Source organism: Macaca fascicularis, chromosome 4 (assembly GCF_037993035.2).
Source record: "Macaca fascicularis isolate 582-1 chromosome 4, T2T-MFA8v1.1".
In the NCBI taxonomy this organism is placed as follows: Eukaryota; Metazoa; Chordata; class Mammalia; order Primates; family Cercopithecidae; genus Macaca; species Macaca fascicularis.
Window position 1 is genome coordinate 76,390,757 of NC_088378.1, and position 17,410 is coordinate 76,408,166.

The 17,410-nt window shown below is 36.0% G+C and overlaps 1 protein-coding gene across 10 annotated transcripts in view; it reads left to right on the forward strand.

The window, feature by feature from the left end:
- The window catches only part of FBXL4 (F-box and leucine rich repeat protein 4), a 74,940-nt gene that overhangs the window by 36,493 nt on the left and 21,037 nt on the right, over positions 1–17,410 (forward strand). For 6 of the 10 annotated variants that reach the window (XM_005552302.4, XM_074037420.1, XM_005552301.4 and 3 more), the window contains 3 exons: positions 131–476; positions 6,293–6,537; positions 12,794–13,007. In XM_005552302.4, the coding sequence (XP_005552359.2) occupies positions 131–476; positions 6,293–6,537; positions 12,794–13,007 (805 nt within the window). Of the gene's footprint in view, positions 1–130; positions 477–6,292; positions 6,538–12,793; positions 13,008–13,110; positions 13,269–17,410 lie in introns of those variants that run through there. The other 4 variants (XM_074037424.1, XM_074037423.1, XM_074037422.1 and 1 more) reach the window with 2 other exon arrangements.

Below are 17,410 nucleotides of genomic sequence, written 5' to 3' on the forward strand. Positions count from 1 at the left end.
TTATATTGGATTCTGTTTATTTTGATGACTTTGTTTCACACTGTGACATATTGGGCATGGGGCTATAACCTTAAGGGACCAGTAGATCTCATTCTAAGCTGTATTATAGGGAAGTTTCTTTTTTTGGCAGATGGGAGATTCTTTGGTCAGAGAGACCTACGAAGTTGAATGCTTCCCAAGCTCGCCAGTTTAAACCTTGTATTAAGCAGATAAATTTTCCCACAAATCTTATACGACTGGAAGTAAATAGTTCTCTTCTGGATTATTACACTGAATTAGATGCAGTTGTGCTACATGGTGTGAAGGACAAGCCAGTGCTTTCTCTCAAGACTTCACTTATTGACATGAATGATATAGATGATGATGCCTATGAAGAAAAGGATGGTTGTGGAATGGACAATCTTAACAAAAAGTTTAGCAGTGCTGTCCTCAGGGAAGGGCCAAATAATGGATATTTTGATAAACTACCTTATGAGGTAAGCCAAAAATATTTAGCAGCAGTATTGGATAAAACACTATAGATTTTTAGTCTTTAGATATTAATGTTTACTGAGCATTGGTAATTGAGCATTGGTAAGGTATATGTAATTTGATGTGTTGTATATTTTGATTTTGGAAAAACTAGACAAAATCATGTTTTAACTAATTTCACTGCTTTTGTTTTGGTTTGGCTTTAGTGTTTCTGGATAAACTATTAAGTATATATTTTCATATTGCTAATAACCAAATACAAAAATCAGTAATAAGTAACAATCCACTTTAATTCATATTACACAGTTTAAGTATGGGCAATACATGCATAACTTTGTATTAGTTATGTTAAAGATGATTTGCTATTAAAAATAAGAATATTAAGATTGTGAGATGAATGCTTATTCTATTTAATCCATAATTTAATCCATAGTTTCTCTAAGTGTCATTTTTTTTTTTTCTATACTAACTCTATTCTGTATTCTCCTAACTGTAATTTTTGGTCTAGGCAGGTAGTGCTTTTACCTTGGAATTATTAATACTTTTTGTTTTGTTTTGTTTTGAGATGGAGTCTCACTGTGTCGCACAGGCTGGAGTGCAGTGGCATAATCTCAGCTCACTGCAACCTCCGCCTCCTGGGTTCACGCCATTCTCCTGCCTCAGTCTCCCAAGTAGCTGGGACTACAGGCACCCGCAACCATGCCCAGCTAATTTTTGTATTTTTAGCAGAGACGGGGTTTCACCATGTTAGCCAGGAAGGTCTCGATCTCCTGACCTCGTGATCCGCCTGCCTCGGCCTCCCAGGGTGCTGGGATTACAGGCGTGAGCCACCGCGCCCGGCCTGGAATTATTAATACTTTTTTATGTGTCTAGTCTGAAGTCTTGTTTTCAGTGTGTCCCTACTAGGGTGTCTCTGAGGTATATTTAGCATCCCAGGCTCCCGATGTCAAATGCTAGTAGCATTCCAGGACCATGTGATACCAAAACCTCTCCCCACCAGTTTCGAAATATTCCTAGGGGTGAGAGTAGGGCCAAGCATTTCTGTCTCCCACTGAAAACTACTGTGTGGCTAAAAATGTATAATCAGTTTTCTTTTTAAGAAAACTTTATAGACTCAAATTTTAACCAACTGAGATATCCCTCTTCCAAATTGATGGGTATTTCAGATTTCATGGAAATAACACAAATAGCTTAACTTTCATGAAACAATAAGATAGCCTCTTGAATGTGTTAGAGTAATAGTAGCTATAATGCCTCTCCAACATATTACAGTTAAAATGCCATGGCACGTCCTGTGAAGTAGCTAAAGTTGCCACATAAAGATGAATTTAAGTGTCCAAGGTAATTTGGTCTTTAAGCCATGGGACCAGGGTCCCACCCAGACCGCATGTGATGGAAAGGAAGCTTCACAGATTGGACAAGACTGGCCTTTACTGGGAGGAGGGAGGAAAGATGAAGGAAAAGCTGGGTTTGTGGGGGGAGAGAAGCATGAGATACTGACAGTGTTGCTCCTCAGGGCTCTGAGGAGGGTCTGTTGTGGCAGCAGTGGGAGCAGTTCATCTGGAGTAGAGTGAATCGCTGCTTTGATTCTTACCCACTTGCAAAAACTGTAAAATAGAAGTTTAATTTCAGCAAATACATCTTAAACAGTTTATTGAATTTTTTCCAGACCTGATAAAATGCTTGACCCATAGAATTTGAATGAAGGCCAGAGGACACTTTAGGCAAAGGGAAGAGAAGATACAAAGATGAGAAGTGAAACTGTGTGACTTGTTTGGGAACTCCAGTATTTCAGTGTGGCCAAAACATAGGATTTGATAGGGAAAACTGTAGGAGATGGAATTGGATGGAGGCTCAGGGCTGCCTCAGTGCACAGCTCCATGCACATAGATGACAGTGATTGGGACTCCCTGTCTTTGGCTGTGCGGAGTCTATTCTGCTGCATCATAGAGGGCTGTCTGGGTTTCACCAAGAGATTTGCATTTTATCCTTTCAGCCAGTGGTCTTCAGGGTGGTCCAGTATACAGCAAAATTAGTCAAGGGGAGTCACAGATACTTTAGACTTTACAGATAATTTACTTTTGCTAAAAAATTAGAACATGCCCTAGAGTAGAAAAATATAATAAAGTAAAAATATCAGTTTTCCTTAGTGTATTCAATGAAGTCCCAATTAAAATGCTAGCAGAATTTTTTTTAAATTGAAAAGTTGGCCTAAAAATATGAAAATACTCAGGAAAATTCTGGAAAAGAGTGATAGAGGGGTATTAGTCCTGATTCTCATTTGCAGCCAAACAATCCACGACATTCCAACACATAAACTTTAAAAAACCTAGTTATTTTACTTGGAGGACTATTGATATGGGAGAAATAACATATAGATAAATGAACAGAGTAGAGTCCAGGAACAGGCCAAGAGGATAGAGGGAAATGTATTGACAACTCCTCTGGGAAGCTGTTATATTTATGTCGTTAAAAAAAAAGAAACAGAAATAAAAACAGTTTTATATCTTTTCTTCCTTTTTTGCCTTTTGGAATAAAAAAGTTTTGATACCAGTGTTGTCTAGGATAGAAGCAAAAGGGTACTTTTTTTTTTTTTGGAGACAGAGTCTTGCTCTGTCACCCAGGCTGGAGTGCAGTGGCGCAATCTTGGCTCACTGCAAGCTCCAACTCCTGGGTTCACGCCATTCTCCTGCCTCAGCCTCCTGTGTAGCTGGGACCAAAGGCACCTGCCACCATGCCTGGTTAATTTTTTTTTTGTATTTTTAGTAGAGATGGGGTTTCACCGTGTTAGCCAGGATGGTTTTGATCTCCTGACCTCATGATCTGCCCATCTCGGCCTCCCAAAGTGCTGGGATTACAGGCATGAGCCACTGCCCCCGGCCACAAAAGGGTACTTTCATACAGTTTTTGTGGATATATAAATTGATGTGAACATTCTGAATGGCAATTTTCCACTTCCATCAAAACTTTTAAATGCATGTAATTTACTATAAGGATATATTTTCAAAGTTTGCCAAGATGAACATACATGCGTAATACATACACACAATGATATTGCAGTATTATATGCAATAGGAAAAAAAGCAGGAAATGCATCAATGAGAAACTAGTTGAATTATGTCACTTCTATGAAATGGAAGGAGGTGGGTCTGTATGTGCAGATATGGAAAGATCTACAAGATATATCATTAAATGAGAAAAGCAAGTTGCAGAATGGTGTATATAGTATCATTGTTTTAGTGCAAATTCAAGAACACAATTTCATATACATTTATTTGGAAGAGATCAGAAAAACTTAACAATGCTTATCTTTGGGGAGAGGGATGGTTAGAACTGAGTGTAGAGAGGCAGAAACTTCTCATTTTAGACCTTTCTTCAATGTTTGGGTTTACTTTTTACTTGAAATTGTTGATTTTTGTTCGTGTAATATTTTACACATCAACAGCTGTGTCTGGATGATGAGATTTGTTAAAGAAAAATTACTCAATCGTGCTAGGTATAGGGACCACTACAGTGGGATTTTGCAGTGTGAGAGGGAGATTGGGTTCAACAGCATGGGCAAGTGGGAATTAATAGCCAGGGAGCACTGGGTAGAAAATTACTAAGAAACATCAGGAGTAAGGAGATTCTGGATACCTCCTCTTTAAACTTATTTTAAAGATCCTATTGTTGTTACTCTGTGTTTTGTGATATTTTGACTTAAAACAGTGAAATTCTGACCTGAGATTAATACTGAGCCTAGATAACAAAATAAATTGAAGAAGAGCATTTAGGTTAATTGCAAAACAAAAAATTTAGCTAGATAAATACATTAAATTAAAAAAACCCCTCTCTCATCTAAATAAGTTGTTTAACATTTAGCAAATATTTAGTGTCTTTTTCTTTATAGTTTTTAGTTCAGAATAGGCTATTTAAACAGTACTTCTTTGAAACTAGAAGCCCCCAACTGTTAAGAAAAAATAAATCTTGCAGTAATTCGATAAGATAATTTTAATTAGAGAAAGCAATGTTTTGAATTCTGCCTTCTTAATAATTCTTGTATCTGTTTGCTACTCCATCATCACTGCCAGCTACCTTAAGCAGACCCCTTATTTCCTGTTTCCTAGAATTCTGTATTAGCCCCATGGCTGGTTTCTCTTCCTGCCTCCTTGCTTCCAGTAGCACCCCCGCAATGTTCTTTCTGAAACACAAATGTGAACATGTCACTCTAGTTTAAAACCCTTCAGGACAACTCATTGCTTTCAGGATAAACCCAAGCTCCTCTGTGAGGCTTTCATAACACAGTCTTTACCATTAGACTCTCTTTTCACCTGGTTTGCCCCTGACTCGTTAAAGCTGAATGTTCCAGCATAAGAAACTATCATCAGAGTGATCAGGCAACCTACAGAATGGGAGAAAATTTTTGCAATCTATCCATCTGACAAAGGGCTAATATCTAGAATCTACAAGAAGTTAAACAAATTTCAAGAGAAAAACAACCCCATCGAAAAGTGGGCAAGGGATATGAACAGACACTGCTCAAAAGAAGACATTTATGCAGCCAACAAACATAAGAAAAAATGTTAATCATCACTGGTCATTAGAGAAATGCAAATCAGAATCACAATGAGATACCATCTCATGCTAGTTAGAATGGTGATCATTAAAAGGTCAGGAAACAACAGATGCTGGAGAGGATGTGGAGAAATAGGACCACTTTTACACTGTTGGTGGGAATGTAAATTAGTCAACCATTGTGGAAGACAGTGTGGCAATTTCTCAAGGATCTAGAACTAGAAATACCATTTGACCCAGCAATCCCATTACTGGGTATATACCCCAAGGATTATGAATCATTCTACTATAAGGACACATACACATGTATATTTATTGCAGCACTGTTCACAATAGCAAAGACTTGGAACCAACCCAAATGTCCATCATTGATAGACTGGATAAAGAAAATGTGGCACATATACACCATGGAATACTATGCAGCCATAAAGAAGGATGAGTTCATGTCCTTTGCAGTGACATGGATGAAGCTGGAAACCATCATTCTCAGCAAACTAACACAGGAACAGAAAACCAAGCACTGCATGTTCTCACTCATAAGTGGGAGTTGAACAATGAGAACACCTGGACACAGGGAGGGGAACATCACACACTGGGGCCTGTTGGGGGGTAGGGGGCTAGGGGAGGGATAACATTAGGAGAAATACCTACTGTAGGTGACGGGTTGATGGGTGCAGCAAACCACCATGGCACGTGTATACCTATGTAACAAACCTGCACATTCTGTACATGTACCCCAGAACTTAACAGTATATATACATAAAAAAAAAAAGCTGAGTGTTCCTGGCACAGGTACACTTTCACTTTGGAGCTAGGCCTGCTTGGCTTTAGTAGCATTCTGTGTTTCTTTTTGTCAAAGCTATTAAAATGTATCATTGTCCTTACCAATCCCCACTGGACTGTAAGCACTATGAGAATGGGCACTCTTTCTTTTCTGTCCCCAGTGTCTGGCACGTAGTAGCTGTTCAGTGATGTTGAGTATGACAATTTGTATTATTCAATAGATTACCAAAATGTATCTTTGCACCTAAGAAAATGAGTAGGCAATATGTGCTGAGTATACTTTGAACAGTCTTGAAATGTACTATAGTCAAATGCATGCATGATTTCTTCTCTTTGGATAATTCCGTTGAATGTTTTTATTTACTATATGAAAATATTGTTATAAAATGTATGACATTTTATTCCTTATTAGATCATGTTATATGTTTCATAAAATGATACTGCTTTTCATTCTTGATGATCTTGGTTTCTCTGTCTTATTTAGCTTATTCAACTGATTCTGAATCATCTTACACTACCAGACCTGTGTAGATTAGCACAGACTTGCAAACTACTGAGCCAGCATTGCTGTGATCCTCTACAATACATCCATCTCAATCTGCAACCATACTGGGCAAAACTAGATGACACCTCTTTGGAATTTCTACAGTCTCGATGCACTCTTGTCCAGTGGCTTAATTTATCTTGGACTGGCAATAGAGGCTTCATCTCTGTTGCAGGATTTAGCAGGTTAGTATAAAGGCTTGATGAAGTTTTTTTTGTTTTTTGTTTTTTTCCCCAGCAGCAGGCTATACTTATGTAGTGGTTTTCATAATAAAAGTTTGAAAGTATGTAACATGTACCTTACAAAAATAAAAAGGAAATAAATTTTGAGTGTCATGTTTAGAATGCTGCTGCTTATAAAAAATGAGTGTTTTACTATCCTCTTCAGCTAAATTTTATATGACTATGAAGGGAAACTATACCCTTTACTTCAGGGCTCCTGTTTCTTCTTTCTCATATTTTCAGCACAGATGATTAACACATTTTAAAAACTATTTCCAAATCAAAATCTACCTCTCTAATGTGATTTGTCAGGAATGGAAAACAATTTATTATAGAACATTTTTAATTAAATCTTAATTACATGTGCAATACATCACCCAGATTTAGAAGCTCATTTAAACTAATTATGTTGAAAATGCAATTGCATGCTAAATAGGCGACCACACTTGCAGACCTGCCCAGGTGTTTCTGCTCCTTTCTATTTAAGCATTTTGTTTCCTTACTATTAAATGTCACCTGTTAAGCATTTGAAAGCTTGCACAAGTGCATGTTCATTTAGTAATGCCACAGTCATTTTTCTTAGGATACAAACAGGAGTTTTTCTCCTAACCTTGATTATGGTTTTTCTCACGGTATGTTACATATAATCCCAGCATTTTCATGAAGTTAAATAATGAAGGAGTAGAAACTTTAGAGAAATTTTCTGTTATTTTTAACTAATGAATACTCTTGTATTCTATTTTTAAAAATGAAAAATGAACTATAGCAATCCCTACACATATCCCCAGTGAATACATTCTAGAACACTGGTTTATGAATTAGAAATTCGTATGTAGAGCCTTGTTTCCTCTTAACTCAGATTGTAAAAATAAAGATGCAGTTCCAGAAATAAAGATTTGATATTGTTAGATTTAAATGAAGTAATGATGTTTGAAATAGTAACAATGTGTTCCAAATACTGACCTTGATAGTTTATGCATCAGAGTGAAAAATAAACCAAGCAGTAATGGCCAGTAGCAAGTGTTGAAACCGTGGATGCGCTGAGTTTCTTTTCTGCCAGAAATTGAGCCAGGGGAAGGGGTTCATTGCTAGATATTTGGCAGCTGTCCAGTGAAACAGAATTTAGTCCTTTCTACTTCCCCTTGCACCAAACACACACATTTCAAATTCTTTTCTCTGCTAATAGGACTAAGAAAGAACTGAAGCTAATGAAGACTGTGAATATTTAGAGCATACATTATCATAAACCAAGACTAACTGAATATGAGAACAGATAGAACAAGTGGTGTCAGTAAGCATTATTTTACATTATATAGACCTTTGGGGCATTTTAATCACCCTCATAGCTCTTTCCCAATGTTTTCCATTATTAAGAATTTATTAAATGTTTGTTTTCACCCTTTGTGTGCAAGGAGTTTCAGTGGGTGTTGATCGTATGCAGAGACATATGAGATATATAATATAGTTCCTGCCTTCAGGCTACAGAGAAGATAAAGATATTAAGATAAACATATAAGCATATCCCTTATTTATTTTTGTAAACAGAATAACTGGGTAGTAACTAAGTGTAGACGTTAAAGAAAACATTGGTCATGAATGGCTGAAGTCCAGCTTCACTGGCAAAGTGCTGCATATGACTGTGATAATGAGTAAAATATAAAGCTAATATTAATCAATTTTTAAGTTTCTTTATGTAGCTTCTTCTAGCACATGAGAAGAAACATCACTTATAAGAAGAAAACTTAGCCATGCCATTTAAAAAATTTTTATACTAGTAATGGATAAAGATCTTTTGCAAAGTTAGAGTTTCTATCTACTTCTAACCCACAATTTATCGTCCATTTTCAATTCACCCAGGGTAGTTGCCGTAGAGCAGTTTGAATAATCAGAACAAGCCATATATAGATTTAAGTTCTTATATTTTACTGTAGTATTTCAGCCAGTAAAATCATAAATCTTGATGGCATTCCTTTAAGTGTAGTCACTATTCCCATTAAGAAAAGAAAAAGTTGAAGCAAGAGGGAGAGAGAACCTTTTCTTGGGCGGGGCGTGTTGGAGTTTTCCCTACTGATTACTGTTGGCCCCCATGACTTGACTGCTGAATTGATAGTTACTATGGCTTGTAGGCAGCATTCCCAGAATAAACAATAAATATGCATGGCTTGATTATTAATGAGTAATCTATGAATAAGTATGGTCTATTTATGCTCATTACTATGAAGACTTATTTGTAATATTTTAAAGAAGAAAAGCACATTTAAAAACTAGACACTAATGTTGATGAGCTGTTTTTTGAACAAATCTTTGGGAAAAAGTTTGATGCAGTTTATTTTTGTTGCTTAAAAACCTTATCTCACAAGTCAGAACTGTTTAACTGGATTTTCAATAACTTTTTAGGAATTTTTATTATTCATCATAGCAGAGAAATAGGTTACATTGGAATAAAGAGAACTTAAAACTTTTAATCAGTTATTAAAATCTTAATCTAGCTACGGATTTGTGATTTGCTACTTTGAGTACTGTTCATGCATATCATTACTCATTAAAATCACATCTATTATAATTCCGCTTTTCTAATATGGTTCCCTGAAGTCTTAGATGTTCCTTTGCCTGCCTGCCTGTTTGTGCTTTAGAACTTAATTGTATCATTCTGTTCAAAAAGCCTTAGGTTCATTTGTTCCCTACCATTTTTCTTCAAATAGTTGCTGAACAGCCTTGTCTCCCCCTCAGTTATGTGTGGGTTTTTACTCTAAACCCCTCTTACTTGTTCTCAGTAGTTTATATTCACTCCTTTAGGAAACATTCTTGGATGCTTTCTAGATTCGAGAACTTTATTAGGTATTTTGACATAGAGCTAAAGTTTTATGGTATGAAGAGCTTATTTTCCACTAATATATTTATTCAGTTGCCTGCCTATATTTTATACAGTTGTGTCTTAGATTGTCAACTCTAGAAAGTAGGGACCATTTTAAGATGTTCTTTTCCCTTCTTTCTTTTTTTTTTTTTTTTGAGACGGAGTCTGGCCCTGTCGCCCAGGCTGGAATGCAGTGGCGCGATCTCCACTCACTGCAAGCTCCGCTTCCTGGGTTCACGCCATTCTCCTGCCTCAGCCTCCTGTGTAGCTGGGATTACAGGCGCCCGCCACCGTGCCCAGCTAATTTTTTTTTTTTGTATTTTTAGTAGAGACGGGGTTTCACCGTGTTAGCCAGGATGGTCTCGATCTCCTGACCTCATGATCCGCCCGTCTCGGCCTCCCAAAGTGCTGGGATTACAGGCGTGAGCCACCGCGCCTGGTCTTCCCTTCTTTCTGTCATTGTTGGATACTACCCCTATACAGTTAAGTAGAAGTTTTGTTTTTAATGGCTTTATTTTGGATCAGCTATGTTAAATTATGTTCCAAGTTATTTGGGATTAAGATTATCTTGAATTTACTGTTTTAGAAAACTTAGTGAGGGTCAGCTAAAAACCATGAGATTAGGAATTCAGAAGTCATAGATATTTTATATCTAATTCTTCTCTTTTTATACTTGAGGCAATTTCTGAGGACTATTACCTTTTATTTTGTGATAAGTAGACTCAAATCGTTCATTCCTGTGATCTTAATTATTTTAGGGTGCAAGTTACCATTTAGTAAATTACTTCTTATGTACTTGTATTATTCTGGACAAATTAATTCACCTCATAATGATAAGCAATTTATTTTTCTCTCCAGAGATTCCTTTTCTCATAGCAGGAGACTAGTCTGGGATTGTTTATATGAACTTAGGTCCTCTCATAAAATCTTCAGTATAAGAAAATACTTTATGAGCACAATGTAGAATGAACTGACTGCAGGAAATAAACAAGCTGAGTTCTCCTTTCAAATGATCAGTGGCACAGTTGAGATGAATAAATACATATATGTAATTATGCATTAAAATAAAACCTGCATGAGGAACATTAAGGAAAGAAGTAAGAGCTGTGTGCAGCTAATTGAGTCTGCTACTGTCTCTGCCCTCTTGGGATGTAGATATGAAAAGGTAGGTAGTATATGTTTTGAAAATTTAAGTAGAGATAATATGAGGGTATTAATCAAATAATCTGCTCAGAGTAAAAATATGCAGTACAGGATTCTTGATAAAGAGAAAGAAAGAAAGGTAGTATAGGTATAGACTTTATCTCATTGTGCTTTCAAATTCTATCATTCATGAAATCAACTTGGGAAGTTTCCTATTGTCTGCTAACAGTTTGCTTTCTGGTATAAAGCCAGAGTCTTTATAGTGACACACACTGTGTGAACGGTCCCTCATCTCTGATCTACTCATCTCTCCATCATTTTGTGCCTCCTGTATCCCCCATCTCACTGTTCTTCACTCTGCTTGTTATCCTGCCCTGGACTGCCCTTCCCTTTGCCTAGAATGCTCCTCCTCCAGATACCTGCTTTGTCACCCTCTCGCTTCCTTCAGGGTTTTACTCTGAAGCTTTTCACATCTCTGAAGCTTTTCTGACTACTCTGTCCATCCTTGACACTTTCTGTTGCGCTTCCCTGCTGTTATTTTCTCCTGGGCACTTTTCGCGAATTTGCGACCTACTTTATGCATTTGGTTATCTTCTCCTTCTCTCTTCAAAACATTAGTAAGCTTCATGAGAGCAGGGATTTTGTTTTGTCCACTGTTATCTCCCCAGTGCCTAGACTGTTACCTGGATGATAGTAGAAGCTCAGTGCATATTTGTTGAATGAATGAATGAATGAATGTGCTTCATGCGAACTGCAGTTTAGCTAATACAACTAGCAAAGGAAGCAGCAGTGAGAGGAGTTGGAGGAGATCCAAAAGAGGCAGTTAACGTGAGGAGTGTCAGAGTTTTAAGGAAGGAGTGTGCAGTTGTATGAAATGTCACAAATTAAATAATACAAGTTTGAATTTAGAATAAACGGGTGTTCAGGTGTAAATAAGATGTGCGGGCTACTGGGTTATTTACAATATTTAAATTTGCAGCAACTGAATTTTTTTATTGTTTAAATGTGAATTGGCCAAGATTTAACTTATACTTAATGTTTATGGGGTGCTTTGACCTTTAAAAACTGCATTTGCATAGTATTTCAGCTTCAATTCCACTAGGCAGTGTGGTGAATGTTGTTACATACTTCAAGTCTGCATTTACAGCTGAGGAAATGCTAAGATTTGGGTAAATGCCTTTTCCAAGGTCTTTGCTAGGAACTAGTAGAACAATGCAAAAAACCACATCTTTTAACCAGTGTTACTTGATTTATTTACACAACTAATCTGATTTAGTCAATTTTATTTTGTATGTGTACTTATAAGCTCATTAAATCATTTAGGAATAAAGACGTGGCATAAATTGACTAACAGTATATTACTGATGTGACACTGGTGGGAAGATTATGTCAAGAGACCTGGACAGTCATAATTGGTGCACTGTTAAGAGGGTTCAGTTTGCTTAGTTGATAAAGTTTCATGGATTCAAATACTCCTAGATTCATGTTTACTTTTAGATTGTTTTCAGGGGATGATCATGGACAGGACTATTTTTCCCCCAGCTATAATATAACTGAGATAAATACTGTGATAATTACTCTGATAAAGCATTTTGTGACCTTCATCTTGGATTATTTCTATGTATTTTATGTGAAGCTGCAATTGAATATTTTCAACATCAAGCAGTCTAGCTGCTAAAGAGTAACAGCTGCAAGGACCATAACAGTGCTCTAGTTAAACCCACGTAGACATTTTCTGAGTTGAGGGGAGCCTAGTCTGATTTGTTTTGAGGTTACTTAATTAAAGTTGTCACTTTCATGTGCAGTGTTCAAAATATATTATCCAGTACTGGATAGGTACTGTTGAGGGGGAAATATCTCCCAAGAGTTTCGAGTTTTGTTATGTTTTGATTTTTTTTTTTTTTTTTTTTGGCTTTACCAACTCAGATGTGAATTATAGGTAAGTAGGGAAAATATATCTTCTACTTTCTTAATTTTCCACTTAGCATTAGCTGACTTTTTATATGATGTGAATTCATTTTATCCTCTCAAGTTGATTTTTTTAGCCTAACCATTCATATTTCAGCATGCAGTGAATAAGAATTTAAGCAAAACAAATTTTACATTTTCCCTAATAGAAATCTATCCTTTTAAATGTATCTGCTTAGAGTTGCTAAAATTGCAAAGTTCTTGCAAAAATATCTTTTAGTTTTATAAAATTCACATGGAATGTTGTTCTTGCAGGTTTCTGAAGGTTTGTGGATCTGAATTAGTACGCCTTGAATTGTCTTGCAGCCACTTTCTTAATGAAACTTGCTTAGAAGTTATTTCTGAGATGTGTCCAAATCTACAAGCCTTAAATCTCTCCTCCTGTGATAAGCTACCACCTCAAGCTTTCAACCACATTGCCAAGTTATGCAGCCTTAAACGACTTGTTCTCTATCGAACAAAAGTAGAGGTAAGAATAATTCATAATTTTCATCTTTGCTATTATAGTGGCCAACTGAATATTTAGTTTTCTTTAATTACTCATAATGTGTTTTTTTAATTTTTAAATCAAGTTTATGATGCCATCTGACTACTCTGAAATCATTAGAGCTGATTCAGTCATTGTGAAGTTATTTCAAACCTAATGTGTTTTGAAATTATAAGGAAATGTTCTTCTCTGTGCTCTTAAAATTTTCGTGATGCTATTCATGTCCCCAGGAAAAGAAAGAAACAGTTGGTTGAGGTAAGCCAAAATGCTGGCAGGGAACGAATTAGAGAAAGGTAGGAGGATAGTGTGCAAGAGGACATTTGCTTGCAGCAGGGGGAAGCAAAGTGGTATTTATCCTGGACCAGACTTAGGGGTTAAAATTTGTAATACCATAGTTAATGAGTCTCATTAAGAAATGGAATCATGTCATATATATTAGTCTGCTTGCTTTTTCACATAATATCTCTAGGACATGTTTCCAGGTCAGTGCATATATTATCTAACTCTCTTACTGTAATAGTATATGTTATACCATAATCTATTTAACATTCTCCAAATGATCAACAGACTGGTTGATCAACATTTGGTTTTTCCAGTTGTTTTCCTTTTACAAACTACCTAGCACTAAGATTCTTCTGTGTGTAGTTTTGTTTTCTTCTTCTTCTTTTTTTTTGAGACAGAGTCTCACTCTGTCACCCAGACTGGAGTGCAATGGCGTGATTTCAGCTCACTGCAACCTCCGCCTGGCCCGTTCAAGCGATTCTCCTGCCTCAGCCTCCTGAGTATCTGGGATTACAGGTGCCTGCCACCATGCCCAGCTAATTTTTGTATTTTTAGTAGAGACGGGGTTTCACCACCAGCCTGTGCATGGTTTTACACATACTTACTATTACTGCTATTGGATAGAGTCTTAGAGGTGGTATTGCTAGGTTAAAGAGTATGTGACTGGGCCCCTGTAGTACACACTGTCATGTATTTGTTCCCTCTGCTCCACACATACTGGCTTTCTTTCTATTCCTTGAATGTTCTGACCTGGTCCCAGCTCAGGGCTTTTATTCTTTTGCCTATCTGAAATGTTTGTCTAGCTCATTATGGCTGCCATTTTTTCAGCTCAGTGTTCAACTTGCATATTTTTTGGACATGGCTTCCTGGACACTCATAAAATATAGCACCCCTTCTAGTTTGTTTCCTTCAGTTTTATTTCCTTTTTAACATCCTTGTCACTCTCTGACATGATACTTGTATTCTTGCTTATTTTCTTTTTTTTTTTTTTTAATTTATTTATTATTATTGTACTTTAAGTTGTAGGGTACATGTGCATAACGTGCAGGTTTGTTACATATGTATACTTGTGCCATGTTGGTGTGCTGCACCCATCAACTCATCATTTACATCAGGTATAACTCCCAATGCTACATCAGGTATAACTCCCAATGCGCTTATTTTCATTCTTCTCACATTAGGATATAATGGTAGAAGACTTGTCGGTCTTTTTCATTGTCGTGTTTCCAGAATCTAGAATAGTACTTGGTAAAGATTGGCCATTCAGTAAATATGTGTTAAGTAAATGAATAAAGATAACCAAATTACTTTTCCAAAATGATATACCAGTGACTTGGGAGACTGCATTAGTTCTGGTGGGAATGGTTTGGTTCCCAAGAGAGCAGGTTGTTGTAAAGTGAGAATGCCCTTTGTGTTTGACCTCTTTGCACCCTCTGCTTCCCCTTTGATCTTCTGCCATGTTAAGACACAGCAGGAAAGCCCTTACCAGAAGCCGAGCAGATGACAGTGCCATGCCCCTTGAAATTCCCAGCCTGCATACCTGTGAGCTAAATAAACTCTTTTTCTTTATGAGCTACCCAACCTCAGGTATTTTGTTATAGCAACAACGAATGAACTATGACGGCATTGTTCTCAATTTTGGGCAGAATATTTAGCTAGACTTTAGCAGGTGACCTGGCATGGTGGAAAAAAGACTTTGATTCTAGTTCTAGCCCTGCCAGCGATAAGCTTGGTAATCTAGGTGAAGACATTGTCTCAGATTTCCAGATTTGTTATTTGTAAAATGAAAGAATTATTGTCCCAGAATGCCAGATGATACTAGCCTGTGTTTTCATTGGTATGTGGTGAACTGACTCCCCATTTGTGTGAGTATAAAATTGTTAGCTATCTTTTCTTGGGTAGGACTGTTCATTCTGAAATTATGCCATACCTGCTTTTTATTGGCACATTTACTATTTTATGGGCCTGTGTACTATAAACTGAAATCCTCTGAGCAAGGAAGATTTAAATGCCCCATTTAAAAATTTCTGATTAATAAGAAATATAGCACACATAATTATTAAATATAATTATTAAATGAGCCTTTGAGAAGAAAAATAGGGTAAAAACCAAAAAAATATCAACTTGCTAGGCATCTTATATCTGTGGTGGCTTGAAATATATCCCATGAGATGTTTTTGAAATGTTATATAGTAATGTGATCTAAGTGTCAGAGAATTATTAAATAGTCTACAGTTTTCTTGAATTTGTCTCAGACTGATAGATATGACTAAATTTTTTAAGTGTGATTTATGAGGATTAAGAAGATTTCATATCTCAAGAGTAGAAATTTATACATATGTACCTAAGTCTAGATAGCATAAGCTCTGATTTTCCTCAGTTACTTAAATACGGATGTAAAATCATTGTATGAATGTATTAAATAAAATTTAGGTTGTACCCTCTGTTACTTCCTATTAAATTTTTTTATTAGCCCATCTGGTAAAATGTCATAAACACTACACAATTTTTCTGACATTGAATATGTAGAAAAAAACTATAAAATTGAGTTTTCATTGATCTATGGTTGACTTAAAATTAAAGATGCTGTTATTTTAGTGATATAAATGGCAAATGTGAAATTGAGAAAATCTTACCCAGGCAGTGTTTACTTTTAATGCTTCCCAACTCATTGCTTTCTACCTATACTTCACTCACTTCTGTTATTATCTCCTCATTCTTGGGATCTATATCAGAGTCCGACATGGGCACTAAGTAAATCAGAAAAAGGAGAACTGGCAAAATAATCAGCTGGTTTCTTTGAAAACAAACAGAAGCTACAGCACTGGTATTTATATCAATCTGTAAACACCTCCATTGTCACTTAAGCAAAGTGTTATGTCACCTCCTTCTTCCTTTGATACACACCTTTCACCTTGCACCTAATGATGTTGGTGGATGAGAGCAAACAGAATGAGAAGGCAAGATGTAGGAGACTGGTCTGTCTTTAAACGTTCCACATATTCACTGGCAGTATATTCTCATATTCTAGACTCTGTTTTGAAGAAGGAGCAGTACTTGATTTCAAATGCCTCTGCTTGCTCTAAGGACATACATGAAAAGAAAAAGAAAATAACCATTTTAGTTTTCTGGGAGATGTTATTTTGTTTTAAAAGGGCTACAAATTATCCAGGACCACTTTAACCCATTTTTCTGAACCCTACAAAATTCTAAAATAAACAAAAATTAGTATGACAAAATAATGGATTGTATTACAGCATATTAACCTCACAGAGACCAGTTGATGATGCAATACAGTTACAGTTTATGTGCCTTTACATAATTTACATTAGTAAGTATAGTATATTTATGCCATTTTACAAGACTTAGACAAGTCCGTATGCATAGTGAATAAAGCTTTTGAGTATTTTGGAGACCTGGATTTTTAGTCCCAAAGTTTGGGAAAACCTACTGAATATATTCCGTTGGCTGTCCTAGACATTTTGCATTATTATTTCTTTATACTAGTCTGAATAGGATTGGTGGTATTCTCATCTTTACACATAATTAAATTAAGATCTTAAAAGATTAATAAATTGCCTACTGGCACAAGCCATAGAGTCAGGATTTGAACTCAGGTCTTGTGGCCTTGATGTGGTAGTTAAAATCATAAGATATATAAAAGCATAGAATTGTAGTTATTCTGATAGCTTGGCTATTTATCTAAAACAAGGATTTTCTTTACTACTTATTATTTCTAATTTGTAGTTGGTAAGGAGATATAGCATAGTAACTAACATATACAACATTATAATCCATGATAAAATACAAACTTAATAGTATATCTTAAGTATATAAACTTGAATAAATGTCTTCTGCAGGAAAATGGATTTTTTGTCTTTTTACTATGAACAAGCTTAGTTTGAAGTCTTAGTTGTTCTGAATTTATAAATCAAAATTTGTTATTCAAATTACATTTAGAAACATTTAAGTGAAAGTTTGTGGAATCAATACATAATTAACTGCTTTAAGCAAATAGTTTATACAGGCCTACTCTCAATTTTATACTGTAATGGAGAGCAGCATTGAGACAGACAATCCTCAAAATAATTTTGACATGTAAA